The sequence below is a fragment of the Electrona antarctica genome (genome assembly GCF_951216825.1).
Source record: "Electrona antarctica genome assembly, chromosome: 12".
Lineage (NCBI taxonomy): Eukaryota > Metazoa > Chordata > Actinopteri > Myctophiformes > Myctophidae > Electrona > Electrona antarctica.
Window position 1 is genome coordinate 18867560 of NC_136793.1, and position 27669 is coordinate 18895228.

At 41.8% G+C, this 27669-nt stretch overlaps 1 protein-coding gene and 1 long non-coding RNA gene across 2 annotated transcripts; both read left to right on the forward strand.

Moving 5' to 3' along the window:
* The first annotated feature begins 748 nt into the window (after nt 1-748).
* Nucleotides 749-13271, forward strand: paip1 (poly(A) binding protein interacting protein 1). Its single transcript, XM_079515371.1, has 11 exons — nt 749-1198; nt 2155-2303; nt 2783-2992; nt 3360-3472; nt 3582-3693; nt 3800-3925; nt 4027-4133; nt 6456-6573; nt 6687-6741; nt 10221-10302; nt 11549-13271. The coding sequence occupies exons 1-11, from the start codon at nt 1015-1017 to the stop codon at nt 11637-11639; spliced, it is 1347 nt and encodes a 448-aa protein (XP_079371497.1). The 5' UTR covers nt 749-1014; the 3' UTR covers nt 11640-13271.
* A 6917-nt stretch (nt 13272-20188) lies between these two features.
* LOC306933823 lies at nt 20189-21887 on the forward strand. Its single transcript, XR_013791254.1, has 4 exons — nt 20189-20268; nt 20358-20457; nt 20578-20654; nt 20843-21887. It is a non-coding gene; the product is annotated as an uncharacterized lncRNA (long non-coding RNA).
* The last annotated feature ends 5782 nt before the right edge of the window (nt 21888-27669 follow it).

A 27669-nucleotide genomic window follows, 5' to 3' on the forward strand; every position in this document is an offset into this window, starting at 1 on the left:
ACATTCCACTGAAGACCAAAGCTTGTCATCTCATCCTGCACATTCCCCTAGACTTGTGAATGTTTGAACTCCCTCCAAGACACTTGTATGGAGAGAAAAACAGCAATAACAGCAAATAGGGGCAGTAATCTTTTATCAAAGTGGGTCTCCACATTTCTGGAATGGGAATGCTCTTTGACATAATGTGATCCAGCTTTGGGAAACAAGTGGAAAATGACTGGAGGCTAAAAACAACTAATGAATACTTACACTGAGACTAGAGGTCTGGTGCAACACATGTTTGTAGTGGGCAGCTACTGAGTGAGCAGGGTGAGAGAGAAGCACTTCTGAAGAGTTCATCATGCTCTGTGATTGATCCATGCATGCATGCATGCATGCATGTGTGTGCAATGTGCATGCATGCACAGGCATCAGGCATGTCATGTGTCATTGAGTATGCACGTATACAAGCCACCATGCCATGGCATTAGGCAAGTATGTTGAGGAGTGTACATGAATTAAATCAGGCACCAACACAACATACATTGTCATATCGAGGTGGTGCTTTTTTAATTATAACAGCATAATTTAAAAAATAGATACAAGGAAATATAAATAATATAACACTAGTGAGTAGTCTGTGATTACAAATTCAGACCGTGGTTTTCAGTCAGTCAGTCAGTTATGATTTTGAAGTCCCACTCCCCGCCCCTAGAGGTCGACAGTCCAGCCTTGACGACAGTCATGATCACGGATGCCCTGTGACCGTGTAGATTTGTTGTTAAAGGAAGTGGCCCTTGTTGGCGAAAAAACAGAAAACAGTTGTGTGTTTTCATGTCAACAACATGAAGGATAGATAGGGCCGCGGGCGTGCTGTCTTGCGGTATATCTAACTCCAGTGGTTCTACCTATATAACAATCGGGTTGGTTTGCCACTTTGTCTGATCCGGGCGGACATTATATTCAAAGCAGCGAATGCTGTTGTCCTCCTGACCGAGTCGCAGCGAACGACGGGACAAAACGACGATCAAAGTCATGAACGAGAATTTCGACAGAGCTCCAGGCGCGGGACGATCCCGAACCCCACAGCCCGTGATGAACCCTGCAGATGGAGACCGGTTCAACCCCAGGGAGCCGCTCAGACAGCCCAGGACCACGCCGCCCTTACTGGACAACAACATCAACACCACCAGCAGCAGCGACTTGTTAGCTGGAGGAGGTAATAACACGGTGCTGCTGTTGTCTGTGTGCCTGCCAAACATGTCTTGTTTATTTATGGTCGCGGACGCGGGTTATAATTACGCATTTCCAAATGATAAAACACTAGAAACCCGCGCACATTGTTGATATTTGAAATGTCATTTTTCGTCCTTAAATGGACAATTCGTAATTTTCTCTCTCGAACGACGTGAGGTTATAGTTAAGTTCAATACACACAGGCCACTCCCCTGTTTATATTTATCAGAATAAACGCATCATTTTGTAATTGTTGTATTTAGCTATTCTAAGTTCTATCCAGATGTAGATCTACTATGTAACGTAGCCCAGGCAGTGGTTCTCAATCTCAACCCTTTCACTTCAGGCCTCGACCCCCCAAATTAATCATCATTTGAACTGGGGGACCCCCTTCCCCCACCATGACAAGCATTTGGAATGTAAGAGTTGGGGCATTACATTTCGTTTGACTCGGTTCCACAGGCCTATTGTGAAAATAGCAGATCTACAGCTGACAACGCCTCCCAACGAGGAACTGTGAGCTTGTAGAGTAGACTATTAATTTTGCAGTTTGCTTTTTGCCCTCCTCTGGGGGTCCACTCCAGAGTCCCGACCCACAGGTTGAGAACCACTGACTTAGCCTACCTTGCCTTTAGCCATATCAGCTAATGAGAGATATAACTTTGGCTAATGTTAACGTTAGCATGATTGTGACACAGTACACCTGTTGGGTCTGCCACAGCAACTAAATAAAGCTCTCAGTCTCACAAATGGTGTCACATGGTTAGTGACGTGTTGCTTCATATCTGATAAATATAGACCTACTCTAAGTTGGCCAAGTGGCATTCGCTCAGTGATGCGCTGTATAGGAGCTAACACATTAACTTTCTTCAGTAATTAGTCATTATGTCATGATCTGGTTGGGCCAAAATTAAGCAAAACATGTCCCCCTGCTTTTAGACACTAGAAGACAGACGAAACCCCAACCTAACACATACAATAGCAGCACTGCTCCATCCAAAGGATGTAATGTGGACAGCCTGGTGGAGTCATCTAACCTGTCAGCCACCGCTCCTGAGTTTGTACCAGCAGGATTTGGCTATTATGAGGTAAATGGGATCATGCAAAACCATCACTGACCTACACAACCATATTCAATTAATAATACATGTGTGCCACCATTTTAGCTGTTGTTGGGTTGTTGACCAAGTAGCCTGTAGTTGCACATACTGTACCTGGAAACCTGTCCTCATCATAATAATAATAATAATAATAATAATAAGTCATAACCCATCCTCCTAACTATTAGAAGCAGTGGGCAAATATTGAACAGTGCCTGGGGAGCTGTTTGGGGTTCAGTGTCTTACTCAAGCAAGGACAACACTAAGCCCTGCTCTGAATAAACTAATTCAAAAGAAAATCATACATGCCTGTCTGCCTGATGTAGAACCCACTGAGCGTTCAGAGGACTGACCATGTTGATCTTGGCAATGGCATATGCACTTTTATGTATTTATTGTTATAACTGATTTAGAATGATTCATTCAGTGTCTTACATTTAACTGATCACCACCAACCCTTTTCATAGGAGCCTAATTCTTATGATGATGCTGACAGCGAAGGCTATTACAACATGCCAGCTATTACGCTGTCTGACATGGTGGAAGACATCCTGGGCCACCTTAGCTCCTCGCCAGGCTCCTTTGAGTCGGACATTGACGATATAGCCAGTACACTCAACTCCTGGGTTACCACTGAAGACATGCTGAAGGAACTGGTGGAACTCATCTACACGCAGGTGAGCTGATGCTTAGGCATAGGCATTGACAGAATGTTGTCTCACAGAATTTTCAAATGCTTTCAGAAGCTTTAAGTTCCACCTAACAGTCTGTACAGGATGTGCTGAACAGTCTGCAGCCGATCTCCGGCCTCCCCCACTTCCTGATTTGTCTTTGCAAATGCGTATACAAGTCTGTAAATAAAGTCGAAGCGTATCTAGCTTGTTGCTTAGCAGACATGAAAATGCAAAAATATATAGTAAAGATCACTTTAAAGTATATTTTCATGAACGGAAATGACAGATGACAGCTTCCGTTCACAACTTTAAGGAGGTGGAGTTACAGACTTAATGTAGCATTCAAACATCTTTTTTTCTTCCCTTGCAGTCGACTGCCATCCAAAACTTCGCTTACACGGGTGCCAGGCTTTGTAACTACCTGTCCCATCACCTTACTATCAGTCCACCAGGTGGTAACTTTCGTCAGCTCCTCCTAAAAAGGTGAACTTCCTATCAACTCTCACATTTCTAGTTGTGTTCATATGCGGTATATTTTGTTTTACATTCATCCCCTCCTCATTCAGTTTCTCCCCCTTTGAATCTGCTGTAGGTGTCAAAGAGAGTATGAGCAGCGGGATGTGGCTGTGAAAGGAGACAAGGAGAGACAGAAGCAGTTTCACTCTTATGTGCTTTTCCTGGGAGAGCTCTATCTAAATTTGGAGGTTAGGTCTCATGTTGTTGTGTTGACTCTTGACTGTCAAATATATATACTGCTTAAGTGGTTAAATTCATAATTATGGTGCTGTTGTTTTTGTTGCACTTGTTCAGGTGAAGAGTGGGAAAGGGCCTCCGACTCGAGCTGTGATCCTCCTTGCTGCTCTGAGAGAATTGATGAACTGTCTTCTCTCCAACCCTGTAGATGCAAACCTCATCTGTGCTGTCAAATTGCTCAAGGTTAAAAACATCCCCAGTCCAAGCGTGTAGCCACAGTTAAAATGTTACTCTCAACATGTCAATGGATGAGCAGGAATTACAACGCATTTTCACGTTTGCAGTTGACAGGCTCTGTGTTGGAGGATGTATGGAAGGAAAGTGGGAAACCACATATGGAAGAGCTTATCCAGAGAATAGAAACCGTTGTACTAGATGCCGACTGCAGCAGGTAATGCATTTTCATCTCTACTGCTCTCATGGTTTTTTGCACAGTTTTTTGTCAAGTGAATAACAACTGTATAGGATGGACACACACACACACACACACACACACACACACACACACAAAATTCACAGTTCAATACAATATTTTGGTGTCACAGTTTGGTACTTTTTCAATACAGAAAAAAAGTAGAACAAATGGTAACAGTTGGTTTTGCTTTTTTGAAGTTGAAAGCTGCAGCTAGCCTTTTAGGACGAGCTGCTGAGATTGTTACTAAAGAGAATCGTGACCATGTTGGCCCATTACATTAGCCCGTTATCTCTGTGACATTGTCTCTGTGGGATTATGTTGATTTTAACCAGATACAAACAGCCCATGCATATAATAAGAGACGTGTGCCTGTGAAGGAGTCTCAAACCACAGTAGGAGCATGTATTCACTGACAAATACTCAACCCTCACTTTTTTTAATTTTATTTAACCTTTATTTAACCAGTAAAAACACGTTGAGTTGTCTTTCAAAGTCACACAATTTACAATTACAATTTAGGCATTTAGCAGATCCTCTTAATCCAGAGCGATTTACATTAAGCAAGAACAAAAAGCATGGGAATACATCACATATATAAAATGCATTTATCATGAAACATGCGTAAGCTAAGAACGTAACTAGAACATATCTATATAATGACACTATACATATAAACTATACATATATATTATTACTATACTATGCTATACATATGTACTATGAAGTGCTATGACTACATACAATGCAATTATTGTGCGGTCTACATGACATGCTATAAGTCTGTTTCAAATGCTATCTAAGTCTAAAAAGTGCTATCTAAGGGGGTAGGGTAAGTGCTATGGGCCATGATGGAGTCTGAAAAGGTGGGTTTTCAGACTACGGCGGAAGATTGGGAGTGATGCTGCAGTTCTGATTGCAACGGGAAGTGCATTCCACGGTTTTGGGGCCAGAAGGGAGAAGAGTTTGGGACATGTGGAGCGTTGTCCCGGCGCTTTTAGTGAGGGTACTTCCAGCTTTCCTGCGTTGGCTGATCTGAGTGCGCGGGAGGGTTTGTAGGGTTCAATCATGCTTGCAAGATATGGGGGAGCCATACCTTTGGTTGCTTTGAATGCCAGCATCAGAGTTTTGTATTCTGTGCGGGCAGCGACCGGGAGCCAGTGCAGGGAGCGGAGCAGGGGGGAGACATGTGAGAATTTTGGCTGGTTGAAGACCAAGCGAGCTGCGGCATTTTGGATCAGTTGGAGAGGCTTAAGTGCACATGCCGGTAGGCCAGTAAGGAGGGAGTTACAATAGTAAAGTTTTGACAAGACTGTTGTCTGGATTAGGAGCTGGGCTGATTCCTGGGTGAGGAACGGTCTAATTCGTCGTATGTTATAGAGTGTGAACCTACAGGATCGAGTGACAGCTGTGATGTGAGTTTGTCCAGGACAACACCAAGGTTCCTGGCTGTTGGGACAGACGTTACCAGGGCGTTGTCTACGGAAATAGTTAGCTCCCACATAGGGCAGGACTTAGCTGGGAAGAAGAGAAGCTCAGTCTTGTCTGGGTTCAGCTTGAGGTGGTTGGAGGACATCAACTGTGAGATGTCAGCCAGGCATGCAGTGATGCGCTCTTCCACCTGAGTGGCAGAGGATGGAAACAGTTGTGTGTCATCGTCATAGCAGTGATAGGATATATTGTGAGCAGAGATGATAGTGCCAAGGGATTTAGTGTACAGTGAGAAAAGGAGGGGACCAAGTACAGATCCCTGTGGGACCCTGTTTGGAGGGTTCGGGGGGATGATAGCATACCTTTCCAGGAAACCTGGTAGGTCCGGTCGGTGAGATAGGAGGAGAACCACTTTAGTGCCGTCCCACACACTCACTCTGTCTCTTGCCTGCATCATTGCAATTGATTAAAAAACACACTTGTGTGAAGTGAGGGGTGCCCAGATGTTTGGGGGCATGTTGATGTTAACTTCTCATGTCCATGAAAAATGAAATGCGTTTATTACAAGATGTATTTATATCAGCGAGGTCTAAACAAAAATGTAAGTATATAGCAAAAAAAAAAAGGAATTTGGCTTCTGTCACAGGCTTGCCACATGACGTCCGAGATCTACACTGGAGCCATGTCTGAGATCAACATTGGTGTCATGCCGTTGCAGCCGTTCCCATGTAGATCTTTAGCTCATTGCCTGCCGGGCGCATGCACAGTCTAATGGAGTTCTCTGACACCTGATTTACATTATTGCGCAGTTTAACAGGTCACAATAATTGTGGATGTATAACATTACAAAACGTGTCTGTTTCTCATCAGGGATGTAAGACAGATGCTTTTAAAATTAGTGGAGTTGAGATCCAGTAACTGGGGCAGAGTCCTTGCTGCTGCAGCAGTCAGCAATGCCACTCCAGACAATGACCCCAACTACTTCATGGTAAGTTTAAGTACTATTCGCACCTTTTTTGTGTAATAATTATACTGTACTGACTGAGTTTCTTGGTAGTAATTGTTGTTTTGTTTGTGTTTGTCTGTGCATTCCCCTCTCAGAATGAACCCACATTCTACACAGCAGATGGAACTCCTTTTACAGCAGCAGATCCAGGTGAGCATAATTAACAGTTATCGCGCCATTCGCGTAGATCTACAGCAATTAATAAATGCTACGCTCCACGCCATTGCCGTTGCTCTTTCATATTGGTGTTTTATAGTGCTTTTGATTGATCAAGTAATAATGCTACTCACGTTAGCATCGGATTACTAGCTGGTGTTGTCAATAACACAGGATCGCACCATCATGATCGTCGTGCCCATAAACATCGATATGTTTTTTGGCTTTTTCTGCCTTTATTGATATGTTGAAAATAGACTGACAGGAAATGGGGGAAGACACGCGGCAAAGGCCGTCGGGATCGGGAGTTGAACCCGCGCCATGCCGTCAGGCTGGCTAAGCAGCATAGGTGTCCAGACGGTTGAGCTAACCGTCTGGGCCTAAACATCCACTCTTATCTGTTTCTTCGCCTCAATCGCCTGTATCTCCTATTCCTTGTCCCAGATGGCATTTTTGGTAAACAAGGTTTATTCCACGGCCCATAGCAGACTGTGTGGCCTTCTATTAGACTCGGTTAGCTCCGCCTGATTAACAGCACGTGATCGTCCAACTTCCTAATATATGATCAACACCGGAAGTCTGGAAATGTGGCTTTTAAAAATAAGAGCTGAACAGGGGAAAATTCTGGCGTGAATTAGCCCTTCACTAAATCACAGTTATCAATAAATGCTGGCGTAGTTTGGGTTAAATGACCATAGCGATGTTTTTGAATGATTTATCACATTGAATACAAAGGTATACTTTACTGCCCATTGCCAACCATTTTCCGAAGCATACCAGCTTTGTTTAGCTAATGGAATAATTAAAAACGCGGGAATCTGGTAGAGGGCCATGCCAAACGGTGACTATGCGAAGCCCATGACCATTGGCCAAAGGGTGGTGCTATAGCACTCAATTGAAAATGCAAACTTTGAACATGCATAGCTCATGGACCGTTTGACTGTTGGCAATGACACTTTGATACACATGTGTCTCCTCATGCCGGACAACTTTCGTGTTCTGACTTTTGACCTCTGACCTTTAAATCACCCACCATTTTGAATTCTATGAAAAACATTTAAAATGTATCTCCTCCCGGGATCTTTGATCAAATGCACAACAACTTCTACACATGCACTTTGGACCTATACGGACAAAAAAAATCGTAAATGCTGGTTTGTGAAGATTCTTCTTCTGCCTCTAATTCATACATGCAGCTCATATGCTTATGTCACGTTACCGTATAGTAGAGGGTCATGCCAAATAGCTCTGAAAGCAGTCTTACTCCAATTGGCCAAAGGGGGGCGCTATAGCAAATCTGAATTATTTTTCAGATGGGGAACACATCTGTGACTTTGACAAGTAAGCTCCGCCCTCAGACTTTCCACCGATTTGAGCAGTTTGAAAAATGCTTATACCTGATTTTCTGCCTGGATGTTTGAGCAATTTGCGTGAAACGTCCTACACACAATCTATGGACCATTAACTGAAATCCCAGTTGAAGAGAAGTTTGTACGTGAAAACATTTACAGCAAAAGACACTGTAGTAATGGATAGTGACATGCCCAAAACGAGGACACACATGATTGTTATCTAACACACTGAATGATTTTCCTGTTTACATTGTAGTCACTGATTGTCTCCGTGTAGCTCAGTCAGTAGAGCTCTCGCTTTCAGACCACAAGGTTGTGTGTTCAAATCCGGTTACCGACAACTGAGCTCGTCAGTCTTATTTGTGCATATTGTTCTTATTGCGTATTGTCTTCTTTCCTTGTCCCGCCTTATCGCTGCTTGCAGCTATATTAATCTATTTCTTTTACACCTCAGCTACTTCGTTCGAACACACTGTAGAAATGGATAATGACATCCCCAAAATGAAAAACACATACTTGTTACCAAAAACACTGAATTATGTTACTGTTAAAAATTTAGTAACTGATTGTCTCCGGATAGCTACTAGTCAGTAGAGCTCTTGCCTTTGGAGCATAGGTTCATGGGTTCAAATCCGGGCACCGCCAACTCAGCCCATGATTCTTATTTGTGCATATTGTTCTTATTGCGTATTGTCTTCTTTCTTGGTCCTGCCTTATTGCTGCTTGCAGCTATATTATTTATATTATTTTAAAGATTTCAAGTGTTATATCCCCAACTTAAAAATATTAGCTAATATTCTCATCATGAAGTCATGGACATTTTAATTTTGTATGTAAAACTATTTTCAGCTAGACTTTTCAAATCACTACACTTTAGACTTGTTTATTGTAAAGCTTAATACATTTGATATCACACACGCCATACGCACTTTCGCCAGCATTTTCTTTAAATAATTGAAAGAATATAAAAGAAATTGGCTCAATCCAGTTGTATGCATCATACTATGTTAATACGGTTATAACAAATGATGTGTTCGTGTCTTTGAGTCAGGTTGACTGAATTGCTAGATCCGCAACATATTACTACAACTAGCAGAATGATTTGATCTCCCTCCCAACTTGAGGCACTGCTTCTGCAGGGCGAGTGACCGACTGCTCGACGAGTAGTGCCATGGAGTGCTCCCTCCATGCCTCTCACGACTAAATCACATTGACTTTATTTTATCGCTATTATCGCTTACACAAATACTTACTCCATAAACCAAGGAGTATTTCAAGAGGGAGAGATCACACCGTAGTAAACATCCTTAGCCGCCTTTTTCCGCACTGGGAGGGAGGAGAAGGAAAACTGCAGCTATAGGTTTGATAGGATACATTTTCATATGTGAGTGAGTGACGTAACTTATTTTACACTGCGCCTTATGAGCCGCCAGCCTGTGCTCTTTCATACATCACGGATTGCGTGGGAAAGGGGAGTTCAAATACACAAAATCACAAGAAACCCAAACCATAATCATGTTTAGTATGTCCTCAACTGCACGATGACACCATTTTGGTGCCCCTTTATTATGAAGTTAACCGACATGTTTATGTCATGCATGCTTAATTTTGATTGTGGCTTAGTCATGGCTTTGCCGGCACTGGTTCCTCAAGGACATGGTAAGGTAAGGTATTTTTTTTAAATATAGTGCCTTTCAAAACAGTTGTTACAACGTGCTGTACAATAAAACAATAGGAATAAAACAAGAACATCACAATCAGAGATAAACCAACGATGAAATAAGAAACGGAGCAGCAAAAACAGTACATAATAGATAAAAACAGAACAGTACATAGAAATCAACATAAAATAGAAATAATCACTAAAGCAAACCAAAATGTTTGCAGTACAAATTCGTTTTTTAGCAGCTTTTTAAAGTTCTCAACAGACGGTAAGTCATTCCACAGCGTAGGTGCAACAAATGCGTAAGCTCGATCTCCTTTGGTTCGCAGCTTAGTAGCGGGGATAGTGAGAAGACCTTTGTCTGAAGACCTAAGGTGTCTCATATGGTAGATATTCTGCCCACAGAATGAACTTTTACTTAAATATGCCTGTGTGTATTCATCACTCTTCTTTTGCAGAATATTCTGAGAAGTACCAAGAGATTCTCGACCGGGAGGACGACTATTTCCCTGACCCGTATGACGAAAACGGAGATGACTCGTAAGCACTTTTACTAATACAGCTGTATTGAAGTGGTGTGATGATACTTGTACTGTGGATAATTTTTCAGTGGCCCTCCCCTTCCGTGGGCCTCTGAATTTCACTTATATAGTTCTAGAATGTTTCCCTACAGAGACAGCCAGGTAGTGGCTTCCAGGTCACTAAGGTCACGTAACTGAATGCAGTTGTTGTATACAATTGAAACTCCAGCATACGTGGCAGGCATGGCTTTCATCCAAAGGTTAAAGTAAATGCTACCCACCACCGTAAAATATGACTTGATAACAGCACTTGATAATGGTTTATAATCATACACCACTTTATAAAATAATACATTGACATCACAGAGAACACCGTTTTGACCGTAAAACCCCTTTAGATACCCTCTGGTCACTCTGGCCATATATTTCTAGTCATGTGACAGGGTAGCAGCTTCACCCAGGTCACCTGACTACTATGTCTGCAAACGGTCATTGACCTGTGGGCCCCTCAAAACCTGGTGGATGTGATTGTCTGGCCTATAATGCAACGGGGGTAACCAGGGCCTCAGATTCAGTGTAGTCAGCAGATGGCTATGAAAGAGGGCTAAGCTTGCTCCTACTCTCCACTCGCGTAGAATTGTGTGTGTCTGTGTGTAACTTTTACCTGCATACACTAGGTTTTAATTTACGTCACTGTGACCCTGTGACCTGTGACCGTCACTGTGACCCTAACCACATAGGTTAGGGTTACACAATTAATTGAAACTCAAAAGTAATCGAAAGTCATTTTGAGTATCACAAAATAACATTATTTGGTCAGATGTTTAATCTTGCATTGCATTGGCTTCTCAGCATTACACAAGCAATAACGACCATTGTACAAGCTATCTCACCATCCATCAGGCACAATAAAATAATTACACATGTTCCTGTTCCCTGGAGGTTGAAACCTAAACGTATCCGTGAACCTATAGTGCCATCTGCAGGCCAAAAGGTCATGGGTGGATGGTAGCCAAAGCTATAGCTGATTGGGTAGAGAGGCTGTCTATAAACAAGATCCCTAGTTTGTGTCCTCGCTATATGTCTTAAGTGTCCCTGAGCAAAACCCTTAACCCCTTACTGCTCCACATGTGCTGCCCCTGTAAGTGACAAGTAGGATGGTTTAAATGCAGAGAACATGGCAAAAATCCATGAATCAATTCCTCTCCTTTTTGTGTTCACAGTTTAGTCTATGACTCAAAGCGGCTCCTTTTTTGTGTTCACAGTTATGATGATGAGATGGACCCCGAGATCGAAGAGGCTTTTGAAAGTTTCTGTTTGGATGCGGAGAAGAAACGACATATGCAAAAAAAATGACATATGTATACAGGGAAACAATTGCGAGAGACTGAACAAGGCACATACAGAACTTTCATACCCAACATGCTGGAATGTTTGCAATAGGAGAAAATCAGAATTAAACGTTTTCCTTTAGCAACCAAGCATTTTAGCAAAAAATAAATAAAACCTGTGCATAGTTTGCACTTTTCTGGCACGTCAGGTTTAGTTGTTTTCCTGATGGAGATTTGTGTTTGTCACTATCGGAGACAATCAACTGGATCCGTAAGCCTGATTTATACTTGGTTACGTACAGCTAACTCACAATGTGTGTCAAGATTGTAGATTGGCCAAAGCAAAACACTGGGACACAACTAAGTATGAATCAGGCTTTATTCTGAGCATTTTCTCTGCAGTTTTATGATGAAAGTTATGTTGCTTTTTCTTATTTTGGAAACACTTCTTCCCTCAGTTCTCACTTCTTTCCCTCACTCCTAAAGTTAATGCCATGAGGGAAACTGTGTGCTGTGGATATTTTTTGTGAATGGCAGTAATGTGTGGAGAATACTAATGTGATTTTTATTTTTTAAGCTGGAATCATTTTGGAGTTGTGCAACTCCAAAATTGAGGTGTGTCAGGGACAGGAACAAAATGTTGGGGACAGAGGGATTTTTAGATTGCATCTCCTGTGTTCTGAATGTTTGTCTTAAGTATTCTGCCCTCTTTTTATTTATTGTACATCTGTTAGTGGCCTGGAGCTATCTTCAGTCCTGAACCACTATGCATCTGAAAAAGCAGTCAAGAAAACAGAGGGTCTCAAAAATAAATGGCCATTAAGTGGTCAAACATACACATTTTAAATTTTAATTTGTATTCAGTTATTTGGCAGAATTGTTGAACTATATATTATTTCACCATTCTGTTTGTCTCTTAAATGTAGCTTTAAAGTCCCACTGTGTAACATCCATTTTAGTAGTCTATATGGCGACACCTCCGGTAGCTCCCTGTCTGTTAGAACTGCGATTCCCAGAATTCAGTTTGAAACTGGAAAAAGTGCTCGTTGGAGCACAGGTCTCTGCCAGGTCATGTGTCGTGATGTTGATATATGACAAATCTTAACAGATCCATCTTCATCACATGACTTTAGAGATCCTGTGTAGTGTGTACCGATTTGTGCACAGATGTACCACTCCTAGACTAAAGGGTCCTAGCACTGAGGTTATTTTGAACTCGACAGCATTCTCAGAATTGGTATGTAATATCTTTAAAATGTGCAAATACATTTCAGGCACATTTGGCACGATTTCGGACACCCGATACTAGAAGTTGTCAAAAAACACATTTAGCTGGAATGGTTATTGTGAGAAATATACAAGTGAAAGATTGTATAAAAAAATAACTTGTTTAATTGAAAAGGTTACACAGTATGACTTTTAAGCATTTCCCACCTTGCTAGCCTGATATCGGACTGAATTGTCAACTTGTTTGCAGTCAGCCCAGTGGAGTGGGTGGCATCTATGGTCTGGACCTACAGTAGGCAACCGCCTTGCCGTTTTCTCTCAAGAACGCATTCAGTTGAAGCTAAGTTCAGTTTACAGAATGTTGTTAATATAGTTTGTAAATATTCTTTTTAGCATTGTTTGCTTGCAATAAATTCTTTTGGTAAATGCAGGAGATTTACAGTGAGTGTTTTTAGACCGAGTGACTTGACACGACTTACATTGGGGATGTCCCAATACACTTCTTTCGTTCCCGATTCCGATAACACAATTTCTGTTTTAGCTGATACCGAATACAGATACCAGTGTTGTGTTTATAGCTATTTAGCTATATATCTTGTGTTCTGTTTATAGCAGACTCCTCACTCATGTGCACTTTCAGTTTGGGCAACTCAAAAGCAAACTCCACATGCCCCAACTTTTTATTTACCTGCCATGGTGTCAACCCCTTGCCCCTGTGTCAGATCGGTGGTTAGACTGGCATATTCGCCGATACCGATATAGTATCGGGACATCTCTACTTGGCATACATGACTTGGATTCATACTCTCATTGGGGGTACCAATGTGGTTCAAAAGTCCACTATCTGCTTTAATTTTGAATGAGCAGGTTTATGATAATTTTGTAAATGTTTTCAAAAGTGTTAAGGTAAATTAAGTTTATACTATAGTATATGGGTAACCACTAACCAGAGTAAAGTTGTGGTCTGACAACCCACGAACAGACTTTAGTGTCTGATTTTCAGCTTTTTTTTTGCCCCATCAGTGTACCAGAGCAATCTATTTTCTTTTAGCTGAAAAATGATATAATCTATACTTAAAGTGTGTGTGCGTGTGCATGTGTGTGTGTGTGTCGCACAGTAAAGGATATTAAATCTAAGATTCATGCCTAATCTCAGGAGTGCTACTAGGAATTCTGGGCCCCAAACAGAGAATATATCATAGGGCTGCAAAATAACCCCATTAACCCTGAGGTATGGGGGGTTCCTCCAGCTTTGACACCCCTGACCTAATCTCCAGCTTTGACACCCCTGACCTAATCTCATCAAACAATATGAACTGACATGTAAATGGTTTTCAAACACTTGGACCCACAATTTCGAACTTTGAACTGACTTTTGTCTTGACAGTTTTGACAAAGCCCTGTTTTTCAGGCCGCTAACATACAAGCCTTTAGTGTCCCTATTGCAGGGAGCTAATAGAGGGTATGCGCGTGACATCATCATCAAACCCGGAAGTTATGCAGGAACGCCTACTGAGTGGCAAAAAAATACTTTCTGGCCTTGACAGCCCATACATGTCCAAACAAAAGTCCTATTTGATTGTATTAAACAACATGAAACAATGTTAAACTCACTTTGCCTGTTGCTTTGCCACTCGATGTGCCATTCACTTTAAGCATGCACATACCCTCTATTATAAGCAACATAATCACTACGTTTACATACAATTAGTAGAGAGGGCGACAATGTGTGTTATCTCTGGAATAATTTGCAGACTCTATAACTTTAAAACATTCTATAATACATCTGTTGTATCACCAAGTTTAAATCCCAGCAAATAATTGTCAATCATATACCAGCATACTGTAACTATCAGTCTAAAAGCAGACATCGTCACCGCTTGAAAAAAATAATGAAAGATTTTCACATTGATTTACAGAGAACCTGGATTCAAATCTAAACTGAAGGAGTCCTGCATGATGCACTTTGTCACTCAGCCACCATGATAAGGAGTTCCAAATGCCCAAATATGGAGTGCCTTGTCTAACCTCGTTAGAGGTACCATGTGTTTTTGCGACCAAAGGTCAGTTAACAATGGAATCGCGCATTTCCCGTGTGTTGGTCACACCCCAGGTGAGAGAGCACGTGACATCATCAGAGATGGAGCATGTGACATCATGTGACACGGATGGAGCAAGTGACATCATCAGGTATGGAGCATGTGACATCATGGATGGAGATCCCTGATGTCATCAATATTAAGCCCATATATGGAGATCCCTGATGTCATCAATATTGGCATCTCTACATCTTAGATCTCCATATATGGAGCTGACCTGTTCTGACATTCCATATGTTGATCCTTCTCCATCCATCATGTCTCCCTTTTGACTGAAAAACTTGATTTAAACTAGACGGTCCTGCCCCAAAGTTATTAGTGCAGCCGTGCCCGGCAGCCGGCGGGAAAAAATACTGATGACTTCAACATCTCTTGGGTATACAAATTGATTGATTGATTGATTGAAGAATTTATTAACAGTTTGCAGAATTACAGTACATTTCAAGCACAAACTCAATACAAAGGCTGTTAACTGTGAGTGGACGACCCAATTAAGCATTACACTTGTTTCCAACAGGGTCCACCATGTTCAAATCATCAAAACATTTAGAGACGTACAAATAGACACTTCTATAGACAGAACAGGAATTCATCAAAAAAGAATTCATCAAAAAGGAGGTAAAAAGGGAAAAGAAAAATATACAGTGAGGGGAAAAAAAAGGGGGGGCGGGGGGGGGGGGATTCACGTTCAGCTCCGTTAAATTGTTTGTTTTCCTTGGAGGAGCTGCGTTGGGTCCCCAAGTCGGCTCCGTGGCCGTACCTTGAGTTGGCTGTGTGGCCGTGACCATCTCTTGTGTTGTCCTTGCGTTGGGTCCCCAAGTTGGCTCAGTGGCCATACCTTGAGTTGGCTGTGTGGCCGCGACCGTCTCTTGTGTTGTCATTGCGTTCGTGTTTGAGGGATTCCGATTTTACAGGGGCCAGTTTCGAATTGCAGCCGTCCGTAGGTGCCCTTTGAGAGCGGTTTTGAAAGAGTCAAGGGATTCGCATGTCTTAATGACAGTTGGTAGGGCGTTCCACATTTTAGTGGCATAGGAGCGAAAAGAATTTAGTCCCTTGTTTGTGCCGAATCTGGGTTGTACATGGTTCGTTGCACTCCCTCTGGTGTTGTGGGTGTGGACTTCGTTAACATTAAGGAAGTATCTAGACAGGTACATGGGTATCTTGGTGGTGTATCGAATCTTGTGGACCAGACCCATTGCAAGATGCTGTACTCTGTCGTCGACCCTAAGCCATTCCAGCCTGTCGAAGTGGGCAGGGGTGAGGTGGGTTCGGGGGGCTAGATCAAGTAGGAGCCTGACCAGTTTGTTTTGGGAAGTCTGGAGCCTGGTTTTAAGGGCCTTTGAGGTGCTGTGGTACCAGGAGGTGCATGCATAGTCAAAGAAACCCTGTACAAGGGCTCCTGTTAAGGTCTTCAAGGTGTTTTTGTTGACCAGTGAGGAGATCCTGTAGAGGAATCTTGTTCTATGGTTGACTTTTTTGATTACGTTGGTGGCCATTTTATCACCGGAAAGATTAGCCTCCAGGATGGAACCTAGGTAGGTAATTTCATCTTTACGTGTGATAACATTGTCACCCACTCTAACCAAGAAGCCATTTGCCTTGCTGAGATTACTAATAGAGCCAAAGAGAATGGATTCAGTTTTTCCCAGGTGTAAAGATAGTTTGTTATCAGCGAGCCAGGTGCAGATTCTACCGAGTTCAGAGCTGAGGGCATTTTCAACCTGCAGTTTGTCCCTGTCCGAGACCAGCAGTGCTGAGTCATCTGCGAACAGGAACAAGTTGCAGTCACAGGCTGAAGTCATGTCGTTTACATATATTAGGAACAGTAGAGGCCCTAGTATGCTTCCTTGTGGAACGCCACAGCTCACTGGGAGGGGGGGGGACAGTGTTCCGTTCACTTCCACCATCTGTTCTCTCCCCTCCAGGTAGGATTGCATCCAGCTCACTGATGTGCTATCGAAACCAATTGCTTTTAGCTTGTTAACCAGTATGGAGTGGTTCACGGTGTCAAAAGCCTTTTGGAGGTCCAGCATGACCATGCCGCAGTATTTGCCAGCGTCCACCTCTTGTTTGATGTGGTCGCTCAAATAGAGGAGGCATGTGTCAGTGGAGTGGGATGTTCTGAAGCCAGATTGGAACTCGTACAATAATTTATTAGTGGCAAGATACTTTTCAACCTGTTCATAGACTATTTTTTCCATCACTTTCGAGATGGAACTAAGAATAGAAATAGGGCGGTAGTTGCCGGGGTCTAATTTACTCCCTTTCTTGTGCAAGGGGGTTACTTTGGCCAGTTTGAAATCTTGGGGGACCTGTCCCTGTTTGATGGAGAGGTTTACTATGTGGGTGATGATTGGAGCTATAGAGATGGCTGAGTCTCTGAGAAATTTGGAGGGAATGTTGTCATGGCCTGTGGCCTTGTGGGGTTGGAGGGCACTCAGTTTCTTAATTACCTCATCAGTTGTTACCATAACTAGTTTAAAATCGTCTTTACAAACACCTAGGTTTTTGTAGAAGGTTGTAATGTGCTCTACACCAAAGAGCCCAGAGTGGGAGGGCAGTTTGTTAACCAGAGTTGTTGATATGTTTGTAAAGAAGATATTCAAGTAGTTGGCCACATCAAGGTTGTCAGTGATGAGAGTGTTGTCAGATTTGATGTTTATGTTCGAAAATCTGGTTTTTAGTTTCTGACCATAGCTTAGTGTATTGTTTAGTAGCTTCCAGAGCTCATGAGGATTGTTTTTGTTTTCCTCAGCTTTATCATTAATGAAGTTACTTTTAGCTGATTTGGTCATGGCAGTTACACTGTTTCGTAGTTTGATTCGTTGTGTATTTAGGTTGTTCAAACGAGCTTGGCGAACACTGTCGAAGCGCTTGGCTAGCTTTGACTTGCATTTTAGAACCTCAGAGCATTTTTTGTCTCTGGCTTTCATTGCAGCCAGTATGTCCGAATTCATCCATGGTTCCGAGCGGGTTTTGCCCCTGGTGGTTCTCAAAGGAGCCATGTTGTTCAGTACTGATGTAAATTTGGTTTTGAAGCCAAGCCAAGCTTCTTCGACATGTGTGCATTCAAGCTCATCGGACCAATCCAGACTCTCCAATACTTGGTTAAAGACCTCACTAGAGTAGGTTTTGAGGTCCCTTGATATGACTGTTTTGTGGCAGCCGGTCTTAAGTTTTTGTATTTTGCGGGTACAGAATATCATAAAATGATCACTAAGCCCACATACAATAACCCCTTTCTTGGAGATTCTGGATTTGTCCGAGGACAGAATGAGATCAATGACAGTTTGAGTAGAATCACACACTCTAGTGGGTTGGGTAATTAGCTGACTGACACTATGTAGATCACAGAACTTACTGAATGACTTAAACACAGGTGCTTCCTTTCGTTGCATGTCTGTATTGTAGTCGCCAATCAGGATTTTCTCTACACCTTCCTCCTCAGCTAAGCACCCCTCAAGTATATCATAGAACCCATGTTGGTCAGGCGGTCTGTAGACGGTGCCCACTAATACTGATTTAGCTTTTTTGAAAATTAATTCAACCCACACAGTTTCAATTTCATCATGCTGTAAGTCAGTACGAGTAACATATTCAGTGTCTTTGTGAATATACATACACACGCCACCACCATGCCTGTTTCTGTCGTTTCTGATCAAAGAATAGTTCTCTATTTCAACTTCTGGGTCTTTAGTTGACTCATCAAGTTTGGTTTCAGAGAAGCTAATGATGTTCGCCTTACCGCATTGAAACATATGCCTGATTTCAGTCAAATGGACAGGTCCTGACAGATACAGTGGACTTGGTGTGTGAGGGATGTGATGTAATCTTTAAAAGGCCTCTTCACAGCATTATAATGATGTAGGCCTAGTGCTCGAATGTTTGTGTGCCACAAATGGTAGATCTTCAAGCATATACTAAGCATATATTAGACTTTAGTTGTTGCACGTTGAAGTTTACAGTGGCTAGATAATAACTTAGTCAAGTTGAATAGCCTACTGTATTATTGGTGTACAAGACAAGTACATTTAACCAAAGATAGCTGCGTTGGATTATCACCTGTTTAGGGGGAAGGGTCAAATATATAATAATATATACTGTATATATAAATATAACGTGTTGTTTCTATTAGCTTGGAACCCCATTGATGATGTCACTGGACCAATTATGAAGATAAGTTTGGAAATGTGAAGTGCTCGCAAGTAACCTAGTGTAGTCTACACAACTATTTGCAACTGTGCATTGATAATTAATTAATTCAAGTTATATTTCGAAAGTAAACCCCAAACCGTGCTCAGCTCCATAAGTCGTATTTTGTGGATGAAAATAATTCAAAATTTGACAAACTCTGCCACCATCTGGTGACATCTGATCTGCAGCTCTAATGTACATAAATGCTTGGCTGTTCAGTGGTTATGTTATGTTCGGTATATTTTGATTTTGATTACCCTTAACTTTAGCCTGGTTAACCACTCCCCAACATTTCATTTCCTTCCGCATCATATGTTTGTTAGTACTTAAACAATGGTGTGTGTTAGCCTACTGTGTAACTTATGTTAAACAATGGAGTAGTAACACATGGTGATTTCTCAGATTTCACCGCTTGGTGGTGCACTTATACAACAATGTAGCTTTTGTCCTGACTCACTTGGCGAGAGATAGCGTTGTACGTAAATTACCCACTGGATTAATTAAAGTTCCATTAGCTAATGTATTAGCGACGTTATTTTTCAACCAGTTTACATTTAACTTTAATAGATTCTTCTATTTTGGAGTGGACAGTTTAAAAAACAGTGAATTGAAAAATCAGATTTTATGAATCAGACCAGTCCGAGTTTGTTCAAAGCTGTAAGTAAGCCTATGTTGATGTCACTCTCTAGTTTACCACAATCTGCTGACCAATATAGGATATGGCAAACAGTTTGCCATTCACCACACCACATTTATATTAAAATATAAACTGGGTTACAGCAGTGATAGGCAGATTTTCACAAGCCTTCGAAATAAGGTAGTAAGAAATCTAAGGAAAGCAAAAGCTGATTTCTTTATCAAAGTAATAGAAGATGCAAGGGGAAATGGAAAATTGATCTGGGAAAACCTTAATAAATTAACTGGGAGAAATAAGGATCAGAAAACAAGGGAATATGAACTTAAAGTGAATGGAATGTAACCCCTAGAGGGAGGCAGAGGTTAAGTGACAAGGGTATTTAAAGGCTTTCTGAGCAGGCAGGTAGCAGGTCTGAAAGCTGTGGGGCCTCACAACACTGCCAGTAGTGTGTTGTTGAGAAAGGGGATGATCATGTTTGACTGCTGAACTGTCACTCGGTAAGCCTGTCCACTTGTTTTTTGTATTGTATATTTGTTTTATTCGTTTTTTTGTATGATCTACAATGAAAGTATTTTTATATTGTCAGGTCTGCAGACTGCACTACTCGTATGTTGCTGTCGGAGTCCTGTCTAGAATTGTTTGGGGCGTGGCCTCCCCAAATGTGTAGGCATTTAAACTGGAGAATTGTAAGTATATAGATTAGGTTTATGCAAAGCTGAACCAAGACATGGGCTGTTTTGATATTTTCTGTAACATATGCAATGGTGTCACTGTCTCTAACCTGCATGGTTTATGTAATTTAACAGCTACAGGTGGAGACAGGGGGCTTGTTTTCCTGTGTGACCAGTGAGAGACTGATGTGTTTAACTTAAAGCTGTATTTGGTAAGGGGATCCTTTTATTGGTTTGTGGATTATATTGGGGTTATAGATAGGACATGCAATATTAATTTGTGACGTTTGTGCATTACATTGTATTATGATCTGTGTGTAGTATTTAACAGTTTTGCCTTGCTTAGGTATAGGTCAATGCTATTGTGCTCTGCGTAACTTTGTTTGTCATTGCCTTATAGGTTCATGTTGAACAAGTGACCCCTAAAGGGCCGCTGTTCCTTTCCTTTCCATTTTAGTTTTGATGTGTTTTGTGAAACAACCATTCTTCCCCATTTTAAGTATCATCTCAAACACTACTTTTAACAATTTTTGATATACAAATAAAAGCCTTTTGTACCATTTTTATAACAAACTATTGTTATGCTTGTACCATACTTCTGTATCCTGTCCAATGTATTTATTTAGCGAGGGTTACATTTTGGCGTAGTCGGCAGACGGTACAATTAGTGTTTTGAGACCAATTAATGTGGGAGATGGTTTAATTTTTTTTTAGTAAACTGCTTGTAAAAGGGAAAGGGACAGCGGTTGAAGACTACCACAGGTGCTGAAGTTTACCTGCTGACCAACCTCAACTGCATCCGAACCAGTCATGGCAGAAGAACTGGTGACGCTCAGGAAGCAGCTTGAACAGATGAGATTGGAAAATGAGAGACTCAAAGAACCACCTGGCTGAGGTAATTTGACTCATGGGGAGAGTAGCCTATGGTGGGAAGTGATGTATATCCCTTGTGAAAGAAAATGTCACCAGTTTTCTGGTGGACCTGGGTCCTTGTGCATAGAAGACTGGTTAGAGGAGGTTGAGTGTTCCCCAAGGGGTCGGCATATGTCAGAAATTGACAAAGCACTCTTCATGTAGGCCTATGATCATTTGGAGGGGGAGGCGAGGGCTGAAATAAAGTTTAGGCCACGTGTGGAAAGAGAGGACCCTCAAATCATTTCTGATGTACTGACAACTCTATTCATGCTCTAACTCCTAAGTTTCATTACAACATCAATTATTTGAGCGCAGACAAAAAGAAAGTGAGTCATTACAAGAATTATCATTGTTGTCTATCATGGACAAAATAAAAAAATCTAACGCTGATGCTATGCCCAACTCTGATCAGGTTTTACGAGACCAGTTTGCGGAAGGTGTAAGGGACCATATGCCTTACCTATGCTTTGCAGAGAGCTGAAAAGTCTTGTGCGCCAGACCCCTGGCGTGTCACTCCTTGACGCATTATTTTTTATCCCACCGCAGTTCTAGGAAAGCCCTGCTGTGATTGGCCAGTAGTCGTTGTGATTGACAGTTCTTGTTTTTGCGACCAGTCATTACTCCTACAACCTATCTCAAACCCTCACCCTAAACCTAACCTCCCACGGGGCAGCACACCTAAACCTAACCTTAACCCATGTCTAACCAATGACTAGTCTAAACTAAGTATGCACCGCCCTAAACCTAACCCGAACGGCCTAACCTCAGTAAAACTATGCCTTCCCGGGAGCCAATCAGACACATGGTGAGGCGGGTCTACCCTAGAACGTTGGTGGGATTCATAATCACGCCTCCTTGACCTGAGGAAGGAGGCCATTTGTTGGGTGGAGGAGGGACAGCCTCAAGGAGTAAGGTACACTCGCCCAACATCTCACTCCCATGAAACGCAGGCTTTGGTAACTAGCGGGGCAGTTAATGCTGGACAATCTGAGTATTTGGTGCTGAGGGATATTGTAATGAAACGGCAGGAGCAACTCTATATGCTGGTTAACACTCTGGGGGCACAGGGTGGGTACAGGGGGATGCAGAGGCCTAGACAGGGCACCCGATACCAATGGTCTCCAGAGGGGCAACCAATTTGTTTCCAGTGCAAACGGGCAGGACATGTAGCTCGCTTTTGTCAGAGTAATGGCCAGGACAGTTGGGCTACAGTTCCTTCTGACACCAGGCAAGGTAGAGAAGAGTCAGAACCCCCCCAGCGTGAAGAGCCACATGTTGGAGGTGGGGGCAATGGGCTCAAATGCCAAGGACATTGTACAAAAGCAGCAGGCCAAATTGAATGTTAGTTCTCCAACCTTACAGAAACTGAGTGTGTACACTAGTGGGGTGCAGAGACATGGGCAAGTTAACAGGTCCTCTTCAGAGGAGCAGCCCTTTAGTTTTCAGTGTAACCAATCAAGATATATTGCTTACCTGTGTGACACTAAGACCAAGGTGATAGTAGCCACGCTACACCAGACTGTGACACTGCCCAAAGTTATGAGTCCGTACTGTCAAGACCGGGAGCACCAGTTATCACCGACCCAGGTGGAGAAGCCGTCCCTGCCGCTAGAGACGCTAGAGTATAGCATCGTATCGTATCGTATAGTATAGCATCGTTAACAGGTCCTCTTCAGAGGAGCAGCCCTTTAGTTTTCAGTATAACCAATCAAGACATATTGCTTACCTGTGTGCCCCCCCCCCCCCCCCCCCCCCCCCTGGGCTCCAGAAAAAAAATGTAAATTTGTGATGAATCCTTCAATCTGGTGCACTTTGAAATCAAAATTAAGAGGTTAGATCTATAAAGAACTACACACATCATATTAGATTATTATCATCTTTACTGTACTATACTATCGTCATCAATTCATTCAACCACCTGCAATCAACTGCAAACCATTTCACCTGTGGGCAGTGGGCCACAAGTGTATTGATTGCATAATGCAATTTGCAACTTGCATTCAACTGCATGTGGCATATTATTAAAATTATTCTGTTGTGTATTGTGTGAGATTTTAATTTTAATAACTGTTTTTTGGATAGGGCAGTGGTGGGCAACTTTGATGATGGAGAGGGCCACAATGCATAGTCAAAAATAGCTGATCTACAAGCTCAAACTATGATGTGTTTTGAGCTATCTGCTATTTTTGCTAAAGAATTATTTTTAGCTACCGGTATTTCTGAATTGGAATCCTGAAAATTAACATTTTGATTTAATTTCAAATACATTTATATGTTCTTATGTTAACTTTATGAACTTAAATGCAAATACATTGGACATAAAAAAAACTAGTAGTCATTTAGCTACTAATATAGACTGAAGTAATTAAAGCAGGTCATGCTTGCATGTTTGGAATTGTAACAGCTGAAATCAATAATATATCAGTATTCCGATATTAACCTGCGGGCCGCATTAAGTGAAGGTGGGGGGCACATGTGGTGGGGGCCACCAGTTGATATTAACCTGCGGGCCGCATTAAGTGAAGGTGGGGGACACATGTGGCCCCCAGGCCACCAGTTGATATTAACCTGTGGGTCGCATTAAGACTGTTGCAGACCCCTGCATTAAGTGAAGGTCGGGGCCAAATGTGGCCCCTAGGCCGCCAGTTGATATTAACCTGCGGGCCGCATTAGGCCGCCCGTTGATATTAACCTGTGGGTCGCATTAAGTGAAGGTGGGGGCCACATGTGGCCACCAGTTGATATTAACCTGCGGGCCGCATTAAGTGAAGGTGGGGGCCACATGTGGCCACCAGTTGATATTAACCTGTGAGTCGCATTAAAGAGATATTTCACTTTCATGTTGTTTCATGTTTGAAAGTGAAATATCCCTTTAAGCATGCTCTGTCAAGTGTAGGAAGTTGGCACATCGCCTAAAGGTTACAAAATAAGTACAGATGTTTCATTCATCCATGATTCATAAAATGCATCAAAGCATCTTTCCCATGTCTTGAGGATCAGAATACATTTTAATCATATAATTCTATAATTCCAATTATTGTTACGCATTTTCCTTCAATCATAAATTGTTTTATTTCACAGCTAACTTGAGGAAATGATGCCATTCAGTGGTGTACCATACTGTTTACCATTTATCCATGTACAGTAGATGCCTCTGAAGGCTGCAAACACTGTTGTTTCAGCTTATCTTTAGTTGAGATTTTAAAAAACAACATCCTGGGATCAAAAGTTGGATCTTCATGCCCAGTCATGTATGATGCAGCTGGATAGTGAAATGAAGTGTGCTGTACAAAAACATTGACACTACTATGATATATCTGATCAATGTTCCTGTTTTTCGTCAGTTACTCCTGTTTTTCAGTTACTGGAATGAATTTCACCATACATGAATTCAGAGGTTATTCAGAATTGATATACCAGAGCACGGCGTGACAGCAGACTGCTGGGCGAGCGCTGGTGCTTTGGCATGGGGGGGTCTGATCAACATCTGGAATGAATTCTGTACTGGCCATATATGGAGTGTGTCTTGAGTGTACAGGGTTTGATGAGGTCAGATCAACATGGAATGTCAGAACAGGTCAGCTCCATATATGGAGATCTAAGGGTGGCAGTGGGGGCCACTCGCCCTTAGGCATCTTACTGGTTCTATATTTCTGATGTATATTGTATGTGGCATGTGTATATTGAACATTGTTATCAAAAATGTAGTTTGTGGCTATTTATAAAATAGCTCTCATGCTGGTTGTCTGGGTTAGGACCCGCTGCAGTGGTGTCCAACTAGAACTTAAACCAGGATGCTTCGACCTCCCTGAAGCAGACCCTTGTATTATATTCTCCGACTATGCTTGTCACGATGACTAAGCCAGTTAGATCTATCCTAGTTATCTATGTTATTAAATGCATGTGGTACAGGATGTAGCACTTGCTCTGCTGTGCTGCGCAATCTTATGTATAGATTTATGTGCAGAGTATCTGAGTCAGTAAATGACATCATTGATGTCATTACTAACCCATTACGTAGTTCTGTCAGGTTCTCCTCCAGACTGTGGAACCATTGGCGAACTTGTTTGTATGTTCGAAACTGAACATTGTGGAACTCTTTTTATTGTATATTTATTTCTATATTATCTTTTTTTTAATCTATGGTATTGTTTTGTACTGTGATATGGATTCCCCTGAGTCTGCAATAAAGATTGAATTGAATATCCATATATGGGTTCTACCACATCTATCTGATATCAGCACTAGTACGGCTCGGGCCAAATGGAATTTGTCAAAAGATTGGTTGTTGGAAGGAGTTGCGACTAGTTGCATTGGTGTGGTCTGACCTTTAAAGGTCAGTGCAGTCTGCCATGCCATTGCCTGAACTTGTATCATTACACAATCCACAAGAAATTACACAAGAAAAAAAGTATGTCTCATAAAGAGCTGTGGATATCTTACATTTGTCGCTTAAACACAATTGATACCACATAAAAATAACCTACAAGATCATTAGCTGATTTGGATGTGCTAATCTCAACAAAAGATAAGATAAGAGCTAGTTTACCGGTAATTCTCACAAACAACAAAAAATGGTTTAATGCACCATTCAAATCAAATACAGTAGCAGCACCAATATATGGCATATAGATATGCCATATAAACTGTTATGTCATAAGTCAAGTCACTGCGTGTGTGCGTGCGTGCGTGTCTCCGTGAGTCTGTGAGTGTTTGTGTTATGTGCATATATGCATGTCTATGTGTACATGTGTGTATGCATGTGTATGGAGGAGTGGAGCTATAATCCAACAATGTCATAGTTTTTCACCAAAACAGATTTGTGGGACAGTCAACATATTTCACCTATAGTATAAGCACTTTAATTGCAAAAATACAGCATTATTAATTAGAAATCAGAAATGTGTTTAATTCAATCGTTGTCAGCTCAGAGTACGTCACTCACAATGCTAAAAGTACTCAGCCGTACACATAACCCATGGCTGTCTGAACATATCAGTCAGTGTGACTATTGAGTCAGCAATTCAGTAGCTGAGTCAGACTGCTCATTGTTTCATTCTGAGCACCCATACCTACTCAATCACTACACTACAGGGCCTGAGAATGAGAAGTAAATCTGGTGTCCCTATTTTGGGCATGTAATTATAGACAAAGATCACAAATAACATGCTACAAATGTATGGAGATGGAGATTAACAAACTGCTCTCAAAACTCATCTGTTGTGCTATTTCATGTTGATGTGGCACTGAAAATGCAGTGATGAAGCTTTTGTCAAGCTACCCAGCTATATGGTGAAACATATAGCTTACTTGAAAGCTACATCTTTCTGAAAGTAAGCTAACCAAGCTACCTATGTTAAACTACTGAACACTGGTCATTTGGTATTTGGTAATCTCAACAAAAACATAATGAATCTCACCTCTTCATGAATCATTTTCACAGTAAAATCTTGACACAGCTGAAGATAAATAATAACAATGATAACCATATCATTGACAGTGAATGTTGTTCATTTAACTGATTACTGTCTGTGTGGCAGCAGTAAATCTACAAGCTCACAATGAGTCGCTATTTCTGAAAATTGTAAATAGAATAGGCCTACGGCTTAAGTTGTTAAACTTTTTATTAATAATAAAAAGAAATCACACCCGTGTGAACTGAGTGGTGTAAGGTCTTATATAGACTGATCAGCTGTGGTCTGACGTAATGTCTGACGTAATGAAATCACACCCGTGTGAACTGGGTGACCATAGCAACCGTGCTCATTTTTTGGTACGAACAGACAGACAGACACGTAACCTAACAAAGTCAGTTGTAGGAGTGTTTTACACCACTCAATAAGGGTGCCACAGTGGAAGTTGTCGGTTCAAATCGGCCCCTGGTTTTGTTGAGCGTCTATATGAACACAATTGGCCGGTGTTTGGGTGAGGGAAGGAGGGGAGGTTGAAAATTGTCACTCCAAGTTATACGGGCTGGGGCGGCACCTGTCAGCAGGGAGTGTTGGGCGGAGGATGTAGTAGCATATGTCCTCCCGGATGGGGCTCCTCACTGGCAGGTTAGTCAGTAGGCTACAACTGCAGTGACAACAAAGAAATGTGTGTGGGGAGGCATAAATTGGTATAATGACTACATTGGAGAGAAAAAAGCTGTAAAAAGTAATAATAATAATACAAATACAAATAAATGTTGTTTCAACACTTAAACTTCAATAATAGAACTTCCTACTGACCATAGGGGGTGCATGAGATACTTTTTACATTTTATTACAGCCAGAGAAATCTCAATTACTGCTGCCCCTCAAACAATGATAT